Source organism: Manduca sexta, chromosome 27 (genome assembly GCF_014839805.1).
Source record: "Manduca sexta isolate Smith_Timp_Sample1 chromosome 27, JHU_Msex_v1.0, whole genome shotgun sequence".
In the NCBI taxonomy this organism is placed as follows: domain Eukaryota; kingdom Metazoa; phylum Arthropoda; class Insecta; order Lepidoptera; family Sphingidae; genus Manduca; species Manduca sexta.
The window spans coordinates 3,412,404-3,434,423 of NC_051141.1; the positions used below are offsets into that span (position 1 = coordinate 3,412,404).

General features: G+C 35.1%; 2 protein-coding genes across 5 annotated transcripts in view; one reads left to right on the forward strand and one right to left on the reverse strand.

The window, feature by feature from the left end:
- Positions 1-22,020, forward strand: part of LOC115444856 — a 45,565-nt gene that overhangs the window by 4,071 nt on the left and 19,474 nt on the right. For 2 of the 3 annotated variants that reach the window (XM_037444108.1, XM_037444109.1), the window contains 2 exons: positions 7,724-8,100; positions 20,439-20,573. In XM_037444108.1, coding sequence (XP_037300005.1) covers positions 7,844-8,100; positions 20,439-20,573 — 392 coding nt within the window. In that variant the 5' untranslated portion in view covers positions 7,724-7,843. Of the gene's footprint in view, positions 1-7,352; positions 7,506-7,723; positions 8,101-20,438; positions 20,574-22,020 lie in introns of those variants that run through there. The other variant, XM_037444111.1, reaches the window with a different exon arrangement.
- LOC115444857 lies at positions 8,774-13,752 on the reverse strand. Of its 2 annotated transcripts, XM_030170801.2 has the most exons (5): positions 13,571-13,752; positions 12,735-12,789; positions 11,663-11,804; positions 9,899-10,039; positions 8,774-8,941 (listed from the first exon to the last, which is right to left on the reverse strand). In XM_030170801.2, the coding sequence occupies exons 3-5, from the start codon at positions 11,794-11,796 to the stop codon at positions 8,839-8,841; spliced, it is 378 nt and encodes a 125-aa protein (XP_030026661.1). In that variant the 5' UTR covers positions 11,797-11,804; positions 12,735-12,789; positions 13,571-13,752; the 3' UTR covers positions 8,774-8,838. The 2 variants fall into 2 exon arrangements, with proteins under 2 accessions (XP_030026661.1, XP_030026660.1); XM_030170800.2 differs by lacking the exon at positions 12,735-12,789 and having other exon boundaries at positions 13,571-13,751.

The following is a 22,020-nucleotide window of genomic DNA, read 5'->3' on the forward strand; positions in this document are numbered from 1 at the left end:
TAATCTATTAAAGTGCATATGGGAATGGTCCCGGTTATAAAGTTACTGCATCACTTGCACTTGTGTGCTAGCTGTTTGCCAATTTATGCCGACGGCATGGGCATGCGGCTGACACAGCTGTTTCCGACATTGTACATGTATGTTCTTGCAATCAATAAGTATTCGTGTAATATACGTTAACTCAATACCTATTGCATTTCAGTCACAATTGTTCGATGCGTTGTGCTTACGATAACAATACGAAGGTATTCCAATTATACTCTATACGATTGCAATATTATGAGGAATCGAGGAAGTTAAGTGGAAACAAAGAAATTAGACTTCGCCGGAAATAAAGGCATCGGTCGCTGATGATACAACGTGTTTCTCGTTACACGCGCCGCTTTTAAAACATACATCTGTGTTTAGTGTTATTGTTAAACAAAGAATTAATAAGATAGTTTTCCGTTTTGATCACTATTGCTTAATGGGCCCTAATGGCATTTTGTATATGATACTGTTTTAATTTGAATTGTTGCGCAGTTATTCTTTATATGTCTATGTAGTAATTGCATTACTGTGATTCAAGAAAACAATTCGTTTATTGAAAATATATCTACCTACACACGATAGAAAATAAGATTAATCTCAATAATGTAGCGATTATTACCCGAAAAACTTTCAATAGTTCACAATTCTAACATAAAACGTGGTTGCTACATTCAGTACTTTCTCATCAGTGGTAAATGTCTCATTATTTTATGTTAATTAAGGGGTTCTTGCAGTTTAATTAATCATCAGAATCATTAAAAAGCCCTCACAGCATTATAAAAACAGAAACAATGTTCGTAAACGATCACTTTAATTTTTAAAGTGAACAAATCAGAGCCTATCAAACAATAAGCGACAATAACAAATAACATTGAAAAATAACCGTCGCGTTGGCACGTAAGGAAACCACAATTGATGTTGTCGAACCAATTGAATGTGTTCGTATGACGTGAATCACTCTCAAATCAATTTGATGCGAAGCGGAATGATAAAAAGCAAAACAGTTGCATCTTCCACATGCTTGAGCACTAGTCGCAGATATCAACGATTCATCTAAAGGTCACCCGTGACGTGTCATTGAAGTAAATAGATCACCCATGACTCATACCTATCCGTTTTATACTCGCATTACTTTCTTGTAAAATGGATATTTTAATGGCTTTTTAATGTCTGAGCGTCCCTCTGCGGATGTTTCTTGTATTATGATGACCTTTAAAATTATGTATATTGCCGTTTGATATTTACATTTTATTCAAATTAAATATAATCTGCACTAATGAAACGCCAACTTGATAGATTTTTGCTTGTGATGACTAAATCTTTCCCATATTAAGAAATATCTCAAGACATTTCCTTGTTTTTAATATGTTTTTATTTACATAAATAATGTTCTTATATTTTTATTATGCTTTTTTAAATATCACCACAGCTCTCGCGTCGTCCCAAATGTTTACTTATTGGCATACGATAATGTAATTGAGTCAAGGAAAATGGGAGATTACATCGAGATTGCCCAAGTGGGCAGAAGTGCCAATTTCCGGTAGGTGGCTTGACGTATTACGCGTGTGAGACGCTCGTGCCGGTGCGAGGGAAAAATCCAGATGTCTTGCACGTTTGCGTTTTGATCAATACATAATAAAATACTGGTACTCTCTCTATTCGCATTGCGTTTTTAGGCTTTGCACGTATAAGGTTTAATTTATCTAGTCATATACAGAACTAGAGTCGTTTAGTAGTGGATGACTTATAATCCTATATTAGTGTTGCCATTAGCCAGGCCCTTAAGCCGGACTTCCTGCCACTAGCCAGACGTTTCGGAGGCAAGGTTAGCATGACCATGTGCCGCATCACGTGAAACCCTCGACCTGTATAGGTAAACAGACATCCAGTCCAATTTGCACGTACAAGCGTTCAAAACACCCTATTGGAACGCCTGGGAATGACAACACTAATTGCGGGCACGAACTGAGTTCGATTTGCTTATCCATGCAGTACTTCTATAACTCTATGACCTGTGCTGCAATAACAAACATTTTGTTTATAGCAAAAGTCATTTAAAAATATAAAATTTAAAAAACAGTGAAGTTAATTTTATGTTGTTCATAAAATCCTTAATATACTTACTGAGAAAATGCTAAAAATATTGTACGAAGTGCGGTAACCTATTCTAATACCTGCCTTGAATTTTGATAGCAAATGTTGTTTAAAATGTCACATTATTTATATTGTCCGGTTTTAGGTATTAAAATGTCAGCGTTGGGAAGTTGTTGCCAAGGCTAGTTCATAAAGGACAGTTTGTTGCTTGCAAAAAGAAATGTGTGTGTGACATGATGACTAATATTTACAATTATTTGTAATTTTTCAAAGACTATGTTTGTCCAATTACATCGTCCGTGGAAATGAACAGAGGGTTGGGCATTAGACAAGAAAATCTCAAACTTTTGTTTGGTGTTTGGCGTTGCAGTATTCGGAAATTCTGATACTATCGAAACAAATCTAATTGCTGTACGATTAAAACCATAATAACGTTATAAGTAAAACTAGCAGAATTTTCTAGTCTAGCCAGTAAAATTGTTCTTGTTTGCGGTTTAGGTGCATTAGACGTCCGTTGCAAGCACACGGGACTTGTTGCGACGCCTAGAGACGGGTTATATTAGCTGGTTACAATAGCTAAACGTAGTTTTGCGATCGTTTCTGACATCTTGTAAATGATCATGTACTTGTTTGCTGTGGCTTATTAGAACACAGGAAAGTTATCACAAAATCATTTTTACATTTTTACTAGTTAACATTTATTGAGGGATTCTAGCTGATGTCGCATTATATTCAAATAAGACGATATTATCGATTTATAAACTTTATTTCCCTGTAACTTTTTGTGTCAGTGAACTAGAAATTCGATTATAATTTATTCATATTTCTAGATTCAAATACAATAGAAAAGCATATTATTTTTGTTGCTTTTTTCGACATGCCTATTGTGAATGTGCATATAATATGATATTACATGATTTTGAAGTTATTTATATTAAAAATAATAACTCCTGGCATGGAATCTAAATTGTTATGCAGATTAAAGGGCATTGCAGAAAATATGGACTTAGCGAAGGGGTCACACCCTTCCATACAAAACGGAAATAAAGTTTGCAAAAGATGCACTCGTCCCCCTCTATCGACTTCTTCGAGAATGTTGCCAATGCAAAAAAATATAAAAACTAAATTAACGCAAATGAACATCGGCATCATTTTTGACTCGAATATAATGTTAATAATATTATGGTTTTGTAAACATTGATAGTAGGTATATGTTTTAAGAGGAAATAACAAAGATCGCAAATTATACCTGTGTCCTCTGTGCCTTTTATACCGCCATCTTGGTTCGATTATCTCCTCAGACTTTGTATTTAATTTAAATAATGCCAATAAAGTCAAATGTAGAGCAAACTATTAACTACTAATTTTATTTTATTTACATTTAGTTGTCACACTACAGTTGTCATTAACATAATAAATAGCTATTATATTTCACAGTAAACGTCTATAACAATAACAGTCTACTAAAAAGCTGGCATTATAACTGTGTAAGCAATAAAAAATATTAATAAAAACTTGTCGTCAGCTGCATAGGTCATCGAGTTGATCTTGACTAGAGAGGTCACGCGAAAATGAGACGTGTTACATCTCTTGTAAATTGTATTTCACGACCTACTTATAGTAATGGAAAAATAAATTTCATTTCCTCGAAAACGTTATGAATATTGGATCCACTATACAGCGAGAGAGCAGAATTCTTAATCACGTAGCATTTTTAAAAGTGTAGTTTTTGCATTCAGTTCTTGGTTGCCTAGTGGCACTCGAGTCATAAGCCCGCCGTCAACTCCTCCAGAGCGGCCGGAACCGCTACTCCATGTTCTATAGTTTTTAGGTGTGCTAACTTTACGATTTCTATTTGCAAATTGGAAAAAAAAATGGAACGTGACTTGATTAATACAATAACGCTACATTTTCAGCGTTTGGAATAATTAACGCTGTTTATTTTACTAAACATTTTATATTTTTAAAAGAAAATAATGATCGACTTAAAACGGAAAATCATATTATTAGTATTTATAATGATTACAGAGGTAATTATTGTATTTTTTATTCCAAAATCCTATAGCTCTACCCATAGCGCTCGACCTAATTTCAAACTAGGCGAACATTATCGCGAATGTTTCCAATTAGCTTACACTGATTACAATCCGCTGAGGCGAAGATGAACGATAGTCAGGTTGAGTTCACCCGAGGTGAGTGACCTTTCCCTTACCGAGGAATGTTATTATACTGTCATTCCCACACTGATCTTGCTGTCATGATGTCATCAAAAACACGACGAACGTCAGAAGTATTTCGCTAAATCCGGATAATAAAATCACATTTTGCATCTACATGGTCGTTGATTCGTAGAATGCCGAGTTCAAATGCCTTTACTTACGCGCTCTGTATAAATTTACCGCTGTTGCAACTCGAAATGGTATTCAAAAAACACGAAGCGTTTGGCTGCGGTTTAAAAAGCGAGAATATATATGTATCATATAAATTTGATATGGACGCGTGTGACTGCGTTAGACATGTTTTTAAATTGGCGTATTACATAAGACAAATTGTGTGCCGTTAATGAATCTGATCGGCGTAACCTTTGGAAGCACGTGCCTTAACATTTCCCGACTATATATCACGAACGGAACGTCATAAACCTCGTTAAAAGCAATTTATATTTTTAGCCAATTTGTCTGCGGACGTCCCAACAGCAAGGTCATAAACTGTTTTATAGACGTCACCTAGTCATTAAATAGGCAAAGGAAATAGGTTTGTAGTGCCAAATAATACACATGTACCGTAACTCTACATATGTAGCAATAGCAATTTGTTGGGAAGTTATGACTCGATGGAATAAAAATATGTTTCCATAAAAATATATTTCGTTTTAAATATTGTTTTTTACTGTGTATAAGTTATCAAGGTTAACAAACAACTTACGAGTAAGACCAATAAAACAATAATAACATTATGAGATGATAATAATACATTAAGTTATGTTACAGATTTTGCAACAAAAATATTTACACGTTTCGCTTTTAGTAAACACAATAATTATTTACTTGATCGAGAAATCGTAATAAATACACATTCCATAAATAGTATCGTAATTATTTAATATCATCATTACACTTGCGTCACTAAATATTGTTGTCGTCACATTCTAATTGCATCTAAAAATTCTCCACTTATGTACCGTAATAAGTTTGTCTAAATAATCCATTGAATGTGTGAAATATGAATAAATGACATGAATGTCCATCAGCCAAAATCGGTCAGTCGTATGTTAAAAAACTGGTACAGTTTTTTCAATGGATAAGGGCTTGTTTTAATGTGCGTTATTTAACGTGAATGGCGCGCGCGCATACTTTGTTATTGGAAAATTACAGAGCGGTAATGACTTTTCCTAATTTATTTACGCTGAATTACATTATTAATTGTATGATACCGACATCGACATTACCGATAACCAGCAAAATGGTTTACCTGCCTAAAATAAATTCCAAGCTTTTATTTTATATCAACAGTTATTAATGTTGCAAATTGTTTATTGTTCGTCCTTTATAGACTTTACCTACCAAATTTTGATAATCATAAATTATTAATTTCTTTCAACAAACGATGCTATATGTTTATTTATTTAAAATGCTTCATTCAGTTTTACTACTAAAACTTCGTAGGTTCTTGCTAGTTTATTCCGTAATAGTGCGTCAGTAAGGAAATTATAAACGTGGACGTAAATTAGGTGTTGGCAGTTGTCGTAGCTTTAGGCAGTAAAGGTGCCACAGTCCACAGAGTACCAGGGTCCCCTTAACGAGTCATTATTACCCCGGGACGGGGCCTGCGAGCGGGGACGCGTCGGAGAAAACGCAATCCTTCACCACGACCGTGTTCGACACAAATATATCTGGCAGAGCACCTAGGAATTCTACCTTGGTGTTTTGATACGCTTTATAGTGTGGACAGCGAGCGCCACTGTTGGCAACATTGTTCATAACAAAATATTGCCGTAATTAAAACGGTGCGAGCTCACGTTTGGGATATTAATTCAAGCTTGTGTCTAAAGAAATTAAATTACTAATTGGGCTACGGCTTTGTCTAGATCGAGATTCATAGAGCACTATTAGTGTAATAATCTATCTCAGAGTCGGTACGGTGACGCTTCGAATGTTTTTGCAAGTCTAATGTTTCACTGTAAGATATGACGAGCAGTAACTGTGTAAGTATATTATGCTTTGTCGGCAGAACCAGCACTCAACGGGTGGTCCCCATTAGATGGTAAATCTTCACAAAAACTAGGCGCCGCCATACGAATCGTCTGCCTAAATTTAGATAATTGTATAAAATCATGCACGTAATTACTTTTGACCTTGGCAAAGGCAAGATGTAGAACAAGCGATGTGAGCTCAGTGGTGCACGACGACTGCATATTGTAGTGATTAAATTAAGACATCACGAACGGTGACTCGGCTTTTAATTGAACTATAGTTTTTGTCCAAAGCCTGCCCGTCGGGCATTGTGGGTTCTACGTGGGAGCTGACTTGTAAATAAGAAAAATTAAATGTAAATAAAAATAGCGAAAGAATTTTTAACATAGCTCGAGCTAGAATGCCCGCATTTTATCTGGAAATCTGCTCCCTTTATATTCATCCTACACAGTAAACAAAATGTTTTACTAAACAAAATATATCTATGAATAATATTACGTTCTCGTCTAAATATTTTTGCTATTTAAATGTGTGTAAATACAGCCTAGCTTCGAATAGTCTTATTCTGGTTGGTTGGCGGCAATCCTACCATTTTTCATGATTCAAAAATAGAAAATCTGCGTACATAAATAAACAAACGTATAATATTGCAGGAAACGTGAGGCTGATTTCAGACCATTCATCAAATTGGGATAGATTTAAAAATAAATACCTAAGGCGGACTCCACATAGCTTATATATAATGTTTATTAATATAGTTTTGCTTCGTCTTTGTGGAACGATTTTTAGATCTAGAAATAATATTGGCGATATTTTTACGGAGATTGCTTAATTTCCGACGATCACGAATAGCTATTTCCTTGTCCATTCAAGATCAAAGGAGTATTCGAATCTTCGACAAGTATCAAAGTGTATCTAATCAAATCTTATCCAATAGTGTAGGAACATTGAAAATGCGTCTGATAAGCCCATTATCGTCGTTTTATAAGAAACGTTTGTACGTATTGAGACAAAACATTTTGTTATTATCAATTATTCAACTAACTGCTCATCTCAAGATCTTTCCTAGAGCTAAATTACTTAAAACATATTTTTGTGCCACACATTTTTCTTTTTCTATCCGACGAGAACAGGAGTAAAACCACAACAGTTCAAGTTCTCTTTGACTGCTAACGCGAGTATTGCAGGGTCTGTAAATATTTATTTAGCTACTTACGTGAAAGTATGATTTGCCAAGGTTAAAATGGCAATACTGAAATGCGAATATGCTTTCTCACGATAAAAACAATTTTGTTTGAGTGTTATACATGTCATTAGTGTAATGCGCTCGCTAGCTGAATCAAATAATTTATTGTGTGAAAGTGCACGATTTATCATCTTGGAAACTAATTATGTTTATATTACAGATCTCAGCCGGCAAGAGAGAAGTTTGTGAATAAAAGAATTAGAAATTTTAGTTTAAAAATGGGCATCGTCACTTAAATTGGTTAGATTGTAACGTCAGCATGAGAAGAGTATAGGTAGCCATGTTATCGTACATGGTACCGGTGGAGGAGAAGCCCCCGCCGGGTCCAGGGAAGGGCCGGCTCGCGCTGGAGCTGAGCGGCAGTCCCGGCAGCCCGGAGTCGGCCGCGCGCCGCAACAGGACTAACATTTCCAAAGAGTCGTCGACGAGCTCGTTCGCCAGTGATCTAACGATATCTTCGTCGACGCCTACTGGCGCCCACGAGAAGCCCAAGCATAAACTGCTAAGCAATGGCACCAAGCACACTACGCTTAAAAGGTAAGTACACTTGCTCGTTGTGTCTCCGCTAAATATATCAACGTCTGATGTTTTCCGATCATTACCCACACATAATTCGTAACATGCTTTTAAATGTTTTTTTTTAATATTGCACCGATGTGCATACGTCTACGATATTTTATTGAATGCCGATGAGGAATAGTGTTACAAACACATACAAATCCTGCTAGCTTTATTGGTCGTCTTTTTAATTTCAAAGTAATAGTAGTTTGATTCATATATGCAAAAAACGTATACCTGTGTTGATGTTGGTGCACAAAAGTTATTTAAATTCTGATAAACGATTATCGCCGTAGATGGTTTATCATAATATTTAGCAATTCAAATCTTTCACACACAGCATAAAAGCGGTAAAATGTAATCAATAAACTCCAAAGTTGACCTCGCGGGAATTTAACTATGCATATAGCTGTTATATAGTCTGTAGTAATAGTTCAGACAATTACCTGTTATGCCTTATTGGCTGTTACTGAGTGTCGAGAGGTTTACGACGACGTTAAAGTACGGATAATGCGTTGGTTTTTTCCAATGAAACTGTATATTATGTTTACGTATACAAGGCGGGTTAACGGACGACCAACTACTGATATAATCTTCTTATTAATTTTTACATTAATTGCGAATTGCGATTTCAAAACAAATGAAACAGTTATTACTAAGATTTAAAATATAATTCAAACGAATGAATTAAATGACAATATCATTATATTTTTTACTCTAATAACTTGGTCCCAAATAGTCCTTGTCGTCCCAAACGTCGGGGAGCCTGACCGGGATCTTAGAAAGCCACGACGTGTAGATCTCCAACTGACAATCAGGTCTGGAAAAACAATTATTATAACATCGCTATTTATATCAAACTAATGGTATTCCATTTGTTCCCCTCGGAAACTAGAAACCCTTACGCTATTGCTTTATAGGTTTATAGAAATAGTATAGCTACGAGCGAGTTCTCTCCGCAGGAGAAATGGAGCGTCAAACCAGGACATGCCTTCAGAGATAGGCATGCAATATCGCGCCTCTTAAACATGCTCTATATTTTCTTTTATAAGACACCTTAGACCGCCATTGCGACGCTTATTTTCTCAAGGATCCTTTTCAACGAAAATGCTACGCTCTCACGATACACAAACCACTTTTGAATAGTGTCGCAAGTTACAGCTTTTACCTTTCCTTTGATGAATGGTGAAATGTTATTGAACGGCGTAAAGAATTGTATATGACATGGAAATGTACGCAACACGTTTGTATAAACGTGACTTGTCAATGGCAGAAACCGTCAGCGGCACCGGGATATGGAAATAGAAATTTTCTTTGCGTAACATGTTTAACAACCTGTTTGTTTCAATTGGATTATATTAATGAAAATATGAATTACTAGCGTTTTCTACCGATCTCGCTTCCATAAGAATTCATTTCTGGGATAAAATAGTTCGGATCACTAGGTTCATACCTTTTGGTTTATATAGTTTCTCATTAAAGAAAGATGTTTTTAATCTGATCATTAGTAGCGGACTGCCTTCTATTTTACCTTTTTGTAAAATTGATAATATGAGGGCCTTCCACAACTTCTGATTAAATCTTACTCGTCAACTATATCTATAAGCCGCCCAAATACATAAGTAAAATATAATCTATGCTCCAAAACAAAATTGTAATAAAATGAGTTCTATCTACATATTTAGCTGTTTAATATTATAATAATCGTCAAATTAAGAAGCACTTAGTACAGTTGATATGTCTACTTATCGATTAAGTTAAGACAATCAATATTCACTTGGTCGATATCCATCCAATGAGACCCGTAGACGTCACGGGCACCGGTTTCAAAGTCTTGGCGGTCTCCAACTTACTCACCACTTGGGGGAGCGCAGCAGCCGCCTCTTCACGAATGGCGTCTACCTCGGCCAACGTTTGCCTGTAATAGTCATAATTTACTGGCCCAAGGTTAAACAATAATGTGCACTTGATAACATCCAGACAACCGAGCATTACTGCCAATGTCAGAGGTAAATACACGGGATGTGGGTAGCACTGGGCAGCAACTTGCGCGGAGACAATAATACGAGGCGTGATGCTCCACATAACACGCATTACTCACTTGAATGAGGGAAAATTGTTCGCAGTAGGCTCGAAATTCACAGGTATATGTTGTACAGTTATGTACATATTATTATTAGAAGGTTGTTAGTGGTTTATACTATATTTAAATTAAATGACAATCCGTTAGATTGAAGACAAAACTCAAAAACGTGCGCTCGGTAAAAACTTTGCCGTCCAATATTCTCACAGGGCGTCAGATTACGTAATGTCTACACAAATTTTCTATGGCGATTTTTGCGGTTAATCGTTCGTGTCCAAGGAACGATCGTGTTTGACATTGGTCTCGCATGAAACTTTAGAGCTCACGATTAATTTAATTTCCGTAGCAAATGTTCTCGCTTTGAAGCGGCGCGTGGTTAGGTAGCTGAACTATAGTTAGGTACTCGCCAATCTAGTTCTAACAAATGAACTGCGACCTTCTGGAATTCATAGCAATTTATGCACCGCCATATCATTGTTAGCGGTGAACTAGAATGATTTTAGATCTAATTGATCGATACAAAGCCAAGGTTCCATGACCAGTACAAACCCAATGCACAGCTATATCGATTACTTTCATATATTTACGACAAATACTTTGCACTATAGAAGTTGATATGAAAACGTTTAAGCATAATATTTCAAGCCAGAATTAATAGCCAACATAATTATACGATATCCATCACCAACATATCCCGTATAACTTGAGTAAGTATGGCAAGTTATTGAAGCGGATAGGAATTGATATCGTGTGACAGATCCTATCATGCGAACACTTTTTAATGCAACATGGATGGAATTCTAGAAATTTTCACATGAAGAGATGGAACGTTAAAAAATAATAATTATTTACTTTATACACGTTATAATTAAACTATTCAGTGAATGACATAGTTTATAAATATCAAAGGACGTGCAAACATAACACCAACCTCCGTTAATAGAGAACGTTACGTAAAGCAAAAGAATATCTTGATTTACTAATTGAGTCAATTGAGTCAAATGTGCCAGCCCACTCGCCAGTACCTTGGTTTTCTCTCGCGAGTAAGGACAGTGTGTTACACGAAATTAAGTGGGATGAAATACATTATTACAAGCGCGATTACAACTAGACAACATCAGAAAAACATATTTCAGTACAACAATGTCTTGTTAATATTAATACATGCAGGAACCAGCGAGGTATGTAAATAGTGTATACGAATCGTGTTAATTATAATCCCATCCTCTTAGTGTTAGACTGATTTTAGTATAAGTGTGTTAGTCTCCCGTTGCATGTAAGTACTAGCTTTTGTTGCGCAAATCATTGACCACCTTAGGTATAAATTATCGCAAATTCTTAGCTTAAATGTCTATTTTAGAAACCTACCTGACTTACCTATTTCAAGTTTAATGGTTCAAGATATCTGATAAGTGCTTGTGTGGGTGTTATTTGACTTTTATATACATTTAAATTTACTTTCTCTCGTCCAGCAGCCAGCTCCATCTGTCGAACCACTGCTTCCTGCAGTTGTCCACTTTCTTCCATTGCGCCCGCATTTGAAATGCTTCCGTGTTCGGATCGAACTTGGCCGCGGCCGACTCTTTCGCCATTGTTGCGCCTTAGATAACACAATTTAAATCCAATTATATTTTAGAACCAACTCGGCCAATTTATTTGTGTGTTAAAATAAATTCATTTAACTATTAGATAAGCAAATTGGTTTTGTTTTCGGGTTAATGTTAGGTTAGATTTAGTATAGTGCAGTATTTCATTTCCATTGTTATTATGTGTATTTTTTAAATCAAATGTTCCTGAAATAGGTGTATTAAATTTTTATGCATAACGAATAGATTTACTCTTTTTTATTATAACCCATATAAAAATATTATGTCATGTTCATACCAAAAAATTATGATATTTCTTGCAAATTGAAAACTCAAACATCGACTGCAATATTTTAACAAAAACCCACAACTAGATTGACAGGGCTCGATAATATGATCATCGGATAGCGGCTCAAAAACCAACTTTTAAGCTCACCCGAGCGGCAGTCCCGAACAATATTCAGGGAAAATAAAAATATAATCGAATTTGCATGCAGTGTAGTGTAAAACAAAGTGTTATGGAGCTGTATGAAGGTAAATTAATATGCATTAAACCCGCTACTTTTTATTTCCTATTTTTATTGGTTGGAATAATTTACGCTATCACTATAGGGTTATGGATTGCTTATCATGTTTCTACTGAACTGTGCATAGAAGGAACTTATTAATTGACAATATGTAGGTACTCTTATATTAACTATTATCGCGTGTGTATTATATGAATATTTTTTCAATGTACCTTCATCTCACCTCACACGAAACAAAACATGTCACCATAACTTGTAACAAAATATTGGTATATCGATAATGGTCTGCAATTTCTGTACCATTGCTATTATATAACGTTACATAAGATAGGTGCGCATAGGAATGCTAGACGCTGATGTCAGTTATAGTAAAGTGGGGCGGATATTATCAAGAATGTTAAGTAGGTAGTTTCTTACCAGTTAAGGTTCCGGAACTATATTTAGTGTAAAAGTTTACGTGACCAGTTCGCCGCTGTAATATACCGAGTATTGTTAGAAAGTATTTCGAACTTGTAATCTCTATCTTTGTATATTGTTATCTTGATGTTATTTTAATATTTAATATCTGCCGTCAAACGTAGTGGCAGAGATATTTGGTACTTTTAAAACATTTGATTAATTTAAGACGATAAAATTTCGAATTCTTTCAAGTGCTAGCATATTTGTATTGAAACTACTTCCGTAAGGTAAAACTTTTGAAGGTATTAAGGTAATATAAAATAATACACTTTGGTTATATACAGCCAATTCAGCCGCTTTTTGGAGATCTGAGTACAGTCAAATACATTTGACTAACTCAGAAGAAAATTTAAACAAAATTTAACTAACTCAGATATCCAACAAACAGCTCAATTTGGTATTAATTTGGTTTTCTTTATGACATTGACGACCTTGTATCACGACCCAAAGCTCTACCATTTATTTTACAGTTTTTTATCTTTTGATCCTAACATTAGGACACGTCATCAGTTACTTACTACCTAGTAGCATACCTATGTAGCCAAGCCCTATGTTTAATAAGATATCTATGAAATTAACCATACCGTGAAATATAATTTTATTCTGTCACAAATGAAAAAGCTTAAAACTGTTTATACACACGTAAGTTACTAATTCGTTTATATTGAAAGGTAAAAGTAAATTTTGTATCAAAGTTAAAACAAATTGTACAAGAAATGAAAACTTTATGTTCAGAAAAACATTGTACATTATGAACTATAAAAGTAAATTTAAAACCATTGTCCAAGACTTACTTGTATGAATCGAGTGAAGTGTCTCAAAGACTTTGTAAAAATGTTATTTGTTTCGTTGTATTTATACAGCGTTTGTTATAGATTTTTAGATCGGTATATATGGGTAAATATTATAAATATTTTGACGTATACAAATAAAACAAAATGATTATATTCTCTATGGATACAAATATAAACTGAAAATTCAGCGACAACACAACCTCGCTGTATCGTTTATAGACCCAAGAAGTATGAATATATTGTTTATATTGATTATGGAATAAATTAATTGTCGCATTGAAAGTTAATATTGAACCGATTAGCACTAGCCTGTAAAGAGGTAGGCGGAAGTACAAGAAGTGCTCAGATGTTTCGTGCAGCTCATTTCTGTACCATGTTAGAGACGATTTCTATCGTTTTATTAAGTACATATTACTTTGGTTTTGTGAAAAACGAGAGTTGTTGATACGGCAATGTACTATTTCATTGTACAATATTACCTTAAGGGTTGTTCCGTGATTTCGTGCAAATTTCATCGATCCGCGGCATTTTAAAAAAATGTCAAATATCAAGAATTTTATTCAAAAAATCAAATGTAGACTGCCTCTGTAATGGTATACAAAGGAAGGCACTTTTCTATCGTGTTTAGATTTGGAGATATCGCCGCTGGAAAAATCTGCAGTGGATGGTAATAAACTTTAAAAAGAATGTAATGAAATAGCCTAGGAAGGTAATAAAATAGGGAAGATGGTAATGTAAAACAGATACAAATTAATTTAAAAAATCAAATGTATTTTTTGTAATAATCAGTATTTTATTTATTGAGATTCAACGTTTACAATATTAATTGTAGTTCTCACAGCAATTATCTCTTACAATATTGTCAAAATCGTCAGAAAGTAAAATCAGCACCAAAATATCCATATAAATCAACTATAAAAATAATTTAAAAAAAAATCTTTGGATAGAAGTTTTAAACAATTATTATGATTAATCATTATTGGCCTGTTACATCTATTAAGATGATGTAAACAGCGTCAACAATTGGAGGTTTTGATACATTTTCTTTGATGGCTGTAAAGATTCAACACGTGAAGGGCAAATCCGGCCACATGACGTACAGATGTTACTATCAGAGTTTGCCCAGGATGATAAGGGGTTGCTAACGCTTTCGTGTCATTTTGCGTGTTTCTCGGATAGGTCTTTAAATCAGGAATTATTGTGTTCGGTTACGCCATCAAAGATAGCTTTTAGCCAGACGGCGCGATCTTCAGCTAAACTTTCCCCGCTCTTCCAGTTAATATCAAAGGTGATCATAGTGCCCTAGCCAACGCAGCCGTCTTTTTTTCAAAAGTGCAGCTATTCTAGGCAGCTGTGCAGACTTCAGTATCGCCTCATTGGTGATCTTGTCCCTCCATGTTATGCCTAAGATGCGCCGAAGATAGCGCATGTGAAACGTATTAAATTTTCGCTCCTGTTTGACTTACGATATCTAGGTTTCAACTCCATACAAGAGTATGCTTAATATGCAAGTCGTCGATTCAAGGTAGCAGAAACTTCCAAAGTTTTCCAAAGGTGTACCACTCAACAGGATAATTGGTGTGATTGTGCATCCTTGCTTCATTACAACGATCTTCTTTGCGTTGATAGACATTGAAAGCAGTACACATGCCTTAGCAAACTTGTCCATGATGTTCTGGAGCTCTTCTTGTGAGGTAGCGACAAGAGCTGCATCATCTGCAAACAAGAGGCAGTCTGCTAACAAATCCTCGCGATGACACTTGGATAAGAACAGAGAAACATTGTATAATTTGCCATCATGTCTTGTGTGCAAATGTATTCCCTGTTTGGCATCCTCAAAAGCAACTTTAATCAGAAGCGAGAAGAAAATGCCAAACAGTGTAGGTGCCAGAACGCAACTATGTCATACACTCCTGCGCATATCGAATGGTGATGAAAGCTGACTGTTAAAACGACCGAACCTTTCATGTCTTGGTGTAAATTTTTGATCAAGTACAGAATCTTAGGCAGGCGTCCTACTTTCTACAGCATACAGGCCTTCTCTGCTCACGGTGTCGAAGGCTTTATTGAGATCAACGAAACTGATTGTGAAGATTATATCAATAGTGGATATTTGGGCACATCTTTACTAATATTATACGAGCAAAAAGTTTACCAACGATGCTTAACAAGGATATACCGCGGTAATTGTTACAGTGTGGCACGCATACTTTCTTCCGATACTTTACTCTCAACTTGTAAATGATAGGTTGAGTGCACTGCACTTTTAGGAGTTCTGCAGGAATTCTTTTGAGCAGTTTAATAGCATTTTGAAATTCTTGTATTCGTGTGTAGGTGGTTCATCGAGTTCGTTTAAGGTAGCCAATATCGGTATGGAGTCTATTGCTTCTAGTTGAATATCCACGGATCGAGAAAATAAGTTCAAATATTGTTCTACCCATCGTGAGCTGGCGATCAACACTGCTGATAAGGGTTACTTATCGATCTTAAGATGGTTGTAACGCATTCGTCTTATTACATTTGTGGCTCACGACTGTTGGGGAACTTTACGACTGCTTGGAGTTAGTTAATTGCTTAGTTACTTCTATTATTTTTAACGGGTCTGCTCTCTGTATAATAGAATCAGCCATACTAGAAGCGGAGTTTTCTACCAGTACCATCTCAATACTTTTCTTTTCTAATTTCCTTTTTAAATAATTTTCTGTATTTTCTCTGACTTTTGTGCTCTGGGAGTCATTTCCTTAATACTGCAAATCTTATTATTAGCTTTTCTGGCCAAATATCTTGTTCTTTCTTTTTATTTTTGGATGGCATATAGTTCAGGGATCCTTTTAATTGGTGTGTATTTTTAGATTCGTGAAGTCGGTCCATCTTCGTCATTTTGCGCTGAACTGTAAAAATATAAATCTTTCTTGTTAATTTTCATAGGTAGATGCCTTACTAATGTATATTTTATTTTTATTACAAAGCCTAAAAATGCAATGTATCTATTAAAAGTAAATAATTTAAAAAAATCATTCACTTCTAACATCGTTCATTACCATCCACGAAAAAATGGATGGGACGGATGGAAATGCAAAGGAGATAAATGAGAATTGTAAAGAATTACCTACATAACTTTTACTTATACTTAGTAACTGATTCAGAATTATATGGGATTATAATCTATGAAGTAGGCTTAACTCATAAAATTATAATAACTGTAAATGCAACATACCTTTTCAAATTCGACGGAATGTGATGAAATAATATTTGGACGAAAGGCTCTTGAAGGCACGAAGAATGTATATAATTTCAAAAGCGAGGGAGACACGTGCACTTGGCTTTGCTGACGAGGCTAACTGACCAGTACGAACAGTTTGCGTCATGACTCACGGGTAGGGATTTATAAACGCGCATTAGAATGGAACGATTTTGACTCTGGAAGGTGATGATTTTTTTTACGTGACAAAATTTAAAGTCCTTTTTTTAATAATTTATAATATGTTTATAATTTTACAAAATTACTAATGAATTAGTAAGGAATTAAACAAATAGATTATCGAAGAATTGGAAGTTAGCTAGTCAACAAAAAATTAATAAACATGTAAAATGCAACTTTGTCACTGATTGGACACAGAGTGTAATGAGATTTTGGGAGTTAAACTATAATAATTTGAAAATAAACTAAAAATTCTAACTTTTGAATGATACTCCTTTTTAAGTACTTGATTTGTTGCCCATTCGAATATAATTCTGTTAAATGCAGGTATTTCTTCATGGGTTAATTTGGCTGGAAATGTAATTTGCACGAAATGGCGGAATGACCCTTAAAGTCATTTCAAAATTCTAAAGCATACTTATTTTCACTGTGAAATATTACATAAAAATCGTCTACAAATTCTAAAATACATACTATAATTGAATAACGTTGAAATACCAAAAATAATTTCTTGACAGAAACGATGTCAGATAAAAAAAATTATAGAACATCAAAAAGCTCTTTGAAGACTTACATAAGCTGCAAGAAACTTACCAATCAGTTATGTCGTGTCGTTAATGAAGCTCTACCTAGCAGTCAGTAATCCATCAATTAGTAGAGACGTAAAGAACAAGTTGTGGAATATTCCGAATATCCTGTTACATTGAAATAGGTTTAAATATTTTTTCTGTTCTTAAAAACATGTGATTAGGTTTGACATGCGTAAATTAACGTGACGCCCTTTTTTCTATTACTACAACGCATTATTGTCTTCAATTTGAAATACATTAGATGCAGCACAATAGAAGCACCAAGTAATGTAGTTGCTTGGCTTGGAAACTCAATTAATTGGAACTAGTGCGTCCAGAGAATACACTCATATATTTATTTTAGATATTTTTTATATACAGTTGCATAACTAGACGACCAGACCGCTAGTTTGATGACAGCGACATGGTTCATCGTTAGAGTAACAACACCATCCGAACTGGAAAAATAAATCGTATGGAACTACACAACACTCTAATAAAATATATTTTACAAATAACAGAATCTGGAAATATCATGCCTCATTTACACTATTCGCGAATAAATTGGCGAATAATTCCCGCATGAACATATGACTATTAATTATGAGTAATAAATATGCGAATAAGCTGTTTACACACTCGTATTCGCGACTATTCGTCTGTATTTGGCAAGTACCTATCTAAATCAACGGTCACATTTATCATTCTTACTGAAACACTTTCACTCGATCGAATTACGTACGTGATCTTAATAATTCCATTGTAGAGTTACGAATGATTGATATCTTTATGTTTCTAATAAAGTAATTTAAGAACATGATCATCGTCAAAACATTAATGCATGCTCATTGCCATAAATGCCGTTTCATAGCTTTCATTCGTCAGCACGAAATCGAATGCCATACAGAATTATACACTTATCAATACTATCGTAAACTCGAAAGACTTTGACTTGTTAGCTAAGAATAGAGTTATAACTTAGCTGCATTAAGATACCATTAACTTTGGTATTAATGCATACTTTGCGTATTGTTGTATGACGTTGAAAATATACAGTGAAGTGAAAAATCCTGCATACCTGAAAATTCTTATAAAGAAATTTGGTGAAATCATTATAAGTAATTGAGAGCCTACGTGGGGCTTGCGTATAGCTGGCTGTGAAATATATGATGGGGCTGATTCTATTCGATGTCTATCCAAATCAGCATTAACGGCTAATCATTGTACTATCTTTCTTTTTTACATCAAATAGAGTCCATAAAACAAAACTCTCATTCTTCAAGTTACATCTATTAATACTTAGTTTCCGCGTAATAGTTATCGATTAGGTTGCGTCAGGTCGGAAAAGCCGCTAGTTACTTGGCACTATCAAAATTACCGACGAAAAAATTAACCTTAACACAACAGCAGAAAGACAGAACACTGATTAGTTTCATCACTGATTAAAATATTTATATGTAAAGCCTGAGAATTTATAAAAATCCTACAATCTATAAGAATAGAATGGCTTATGTATAAAATATATTATACAATATTAGGCGTTGTTCGATGCGGTGGCCTAATAACACGATTCGCCTCCCCATACATATTTCGAAGGGTTCGAGGCCACTGAGGGTTCCCAACAACCATCAACTTAATTCGGTCGAAAAGTTTCGCAGATCCAGTTGAGTGACTCACAATCATGTTATAGAACCGAAATTTGCCACTTTGACTCAATATTGCAGTTTATGACGTGTTACTGAAAATTGATTTCTTTCGATTTGAAACTTCCTTGTTTATAATTTTTATAATTGATGATCCTTTTTTAATGTGGCGCGAAAAAGATAGGAAAAAAACGAATAGTGTGACAATTATGGCGGCTTAATTATTTAATTTGATGACAAAACACTCTCGCCCAAAAAAAACTTGCATGTCGAATTTGCTTAGGCAATTATTTGTATAAAATTTTGGCATTTTTAAAAATACACATGATTTTAATAAATGTTCTAGCCAATATGGCGATAGGCTCATCACTTGAGCTTATCATAAATAAAAAAAATGCTTAAAGAAGTACTTATAGTCGCTACTTACGATTGGGCGTACTCTTTAGAGTATAAAGGCATGATTTTAATTAGTTTTAACTGTTTCTTATATGTTTTTCTGTGGAGTTATTATGTACAATAAGCTTAACGTCGGATAGCATAAAACCCAATTATTGAGGTTCATCTTGGTAAAGTCCTGAAGAGTGTAATGCAGTTGTGCGCCATGGCTCTGTTATTTCCGACCCGGCAAAGACGAATAATTAGTTTACGTTCGCTAGGATCACACGGCAAACTTATAACCTTCTATTTTATACTTATATTTTAGTGCAGGTCGAAGGTGAAAGGCAAAGACTATGTTTAATGCTGATGTAGTACATTCATGTTTAATGATAATGCAAATAGCTTAATAATTGAGTCTCAAAAGCTTTTAAAAACGAATGTCTCAAAAAGATCAATGCGGTGGAGTATCCACCAGTATTTGATTATGATATGAAATATAATATGGTGTTTTATAATTCAGTTACGTGGATATGGTACAACATTATAAAGACGACTTTCTGTTTCTGTCCTTCGATGAGAGAAACTAGGACTTATGCCACCAGCAAAGCGCCTCTTTAAAGTGTGTACACTGTCACTTATTTTTTTTAAAGTGCAAAAAACGACATACGCGTTGCAACGCCGTATTCATTGACTACGAATCGGTAAATTCAATAATCGCAATTAAATTTCCCGGGCACGCGTTAATTTAATTCACACTGACACCAGTGAAATGACCGATAACATCAGCTCACTACCAGCGACATCTATGGGAATATTTTTTGATTATTAAAAATAACGCTTACTTTTTTGTTATACAGGGTGTCATTTGGAAGTTCAAAAGGGTCTATGGTAGAGACCCTAATTTACGAGAGCCCCCTGCAGGAGGAGCCGGAGAACAGCCCCCCGCCGCGGGTGCAGGAGACCGCGTTCCCCTACACGCCCGTCGAAGACGAGTACGTTATATTCATTTGAGTATGTTATTGTTTATTTTCATTAAGCGCACTTGAGCGATTTTATTTACATGTGCCAACTGCCAGTAACGTAGCCGAATCAGGCCTAGCGTTTCGACGACGCAATGTAAGTCACCATTATACTATCGGTCTCAGTTTATTTGGTTTGGCGCAGTATTCTTGCATACACTGTCACCTAATTCTCGTATATGTCGTCATCTCATCAGTCATCACCCACCTTTTTGTTTATGTCTCCAAACAATCTATTTGTCTTTTTGGTCCCCTTCTTCGTCTTAGTTCATTTAATGCATATGATTTTTTTTCTGCAGCAGTAACAGTTTTGTTTTATCGTATGTTTGGTTAGTTCTACATTCATACTCCGTACTTTCCAAAGAAAAGTAAGTGAAATGCTGAAATTGGTCAGCGACATCACACTCTATAAGTTCAATAAGACCTCTGAATTAGTGCCGAAGTTAAGGAAAGTATGAATCATCTGATTGTAGTTTATGTCGCCCCGCAAGTGCTGCGTGCGGGTACCTATTTTGCAGGAGCACAAAAAACAAGGTACCCGGTTGCAACTATACCATCCCCTAAGCCGCGACCTATACGATCAAATCCGGCCCTGCTTAGAATCCTTCACACGTATCCAATGGCTCATTATTATAGATTGAATAACATAAGGTAAAACGGATAACACGGGTCAATAATCTATTCTATTATAAGAGTTTAGAATAAATTATACAAAAATCGGACTTCTATGAGTCGCATAATTCTTTATGTTGGATTTATTTTGATTATAGAAAAACATTTATATTTGGATACTGCTCCAATCTATTGTGAGTTTTCGTTGTGTTAGGTTATTTGAGTACAGGATATGAACATTTACACAATTTAATTGCGGCTTCTAACGTAATTACACAGCCGATAATAAGTAGGTACCTATTCCCCATAGCAAATGCTATTTAAAGCGTTCGTTCACGCAAATTAACTAACTCTAGTAACTTTTCGACGAAAATGATAAAAATCCGTGCTCTATTGTGCTCCACCTTCCGAGATACTTCACAGACAAAAGTAAAAAAAACTACCCTCTCTTGGCACAGTTCGTTATCTTATTTTCATTTAGACGACCCTGACAGATGGACAGAAACAGCACACCTATAACAATAAAGTTCCGTTTGGATGATTTAGTTATGGAGCTATAAAAAACTGCACATCAGAAGCAACAAAAAGTTAATTTAGTTTTTAGATCACGTAAGTATTTCCTTGTAATTCTACGGAAGCTACATTTTGTTTGTACAAAGTGATTGCCAAAAGTAAATTTTTACTGGGCATGCGCTAATTAACAGCGGCAATGGGCACTCGGGGTCGAGTTTATAGTATTTAATGGCACTAGTCCCCCTCGACTTAACAAAACGAATGCCCCTAGTTTTATCGGCAAAGCCACTGCAAT

What these genes read in the sequence shown, in the direction of transcription:
- LOC115444857 (XM_030170801.2), bottom strand. Translation starts at nt 11,796, where the DNA reads ATGGCGAAAGAGTCGGCCGCGGCCAAGTTCGATCCGAACACGGAAGCA. An exon ending in TGGCTGCTGGACGAGAGAAA is followed by an intron (nt 10,040 to 11,662) that starts GTAAATTTAAAT and finishes TGACTATTACAG; the next exon opens with GCAAACGTTGGCCGAGGTAG. An exon ending in ATTGGATGGATATCGACCAA is followed by an intron (nt 8,942 to 9,898) that starts GTGAATATTGAT and finishes TTGTTTTTCCAG; the next exon opens with ACCTGATTGTCAGTTGGAGA.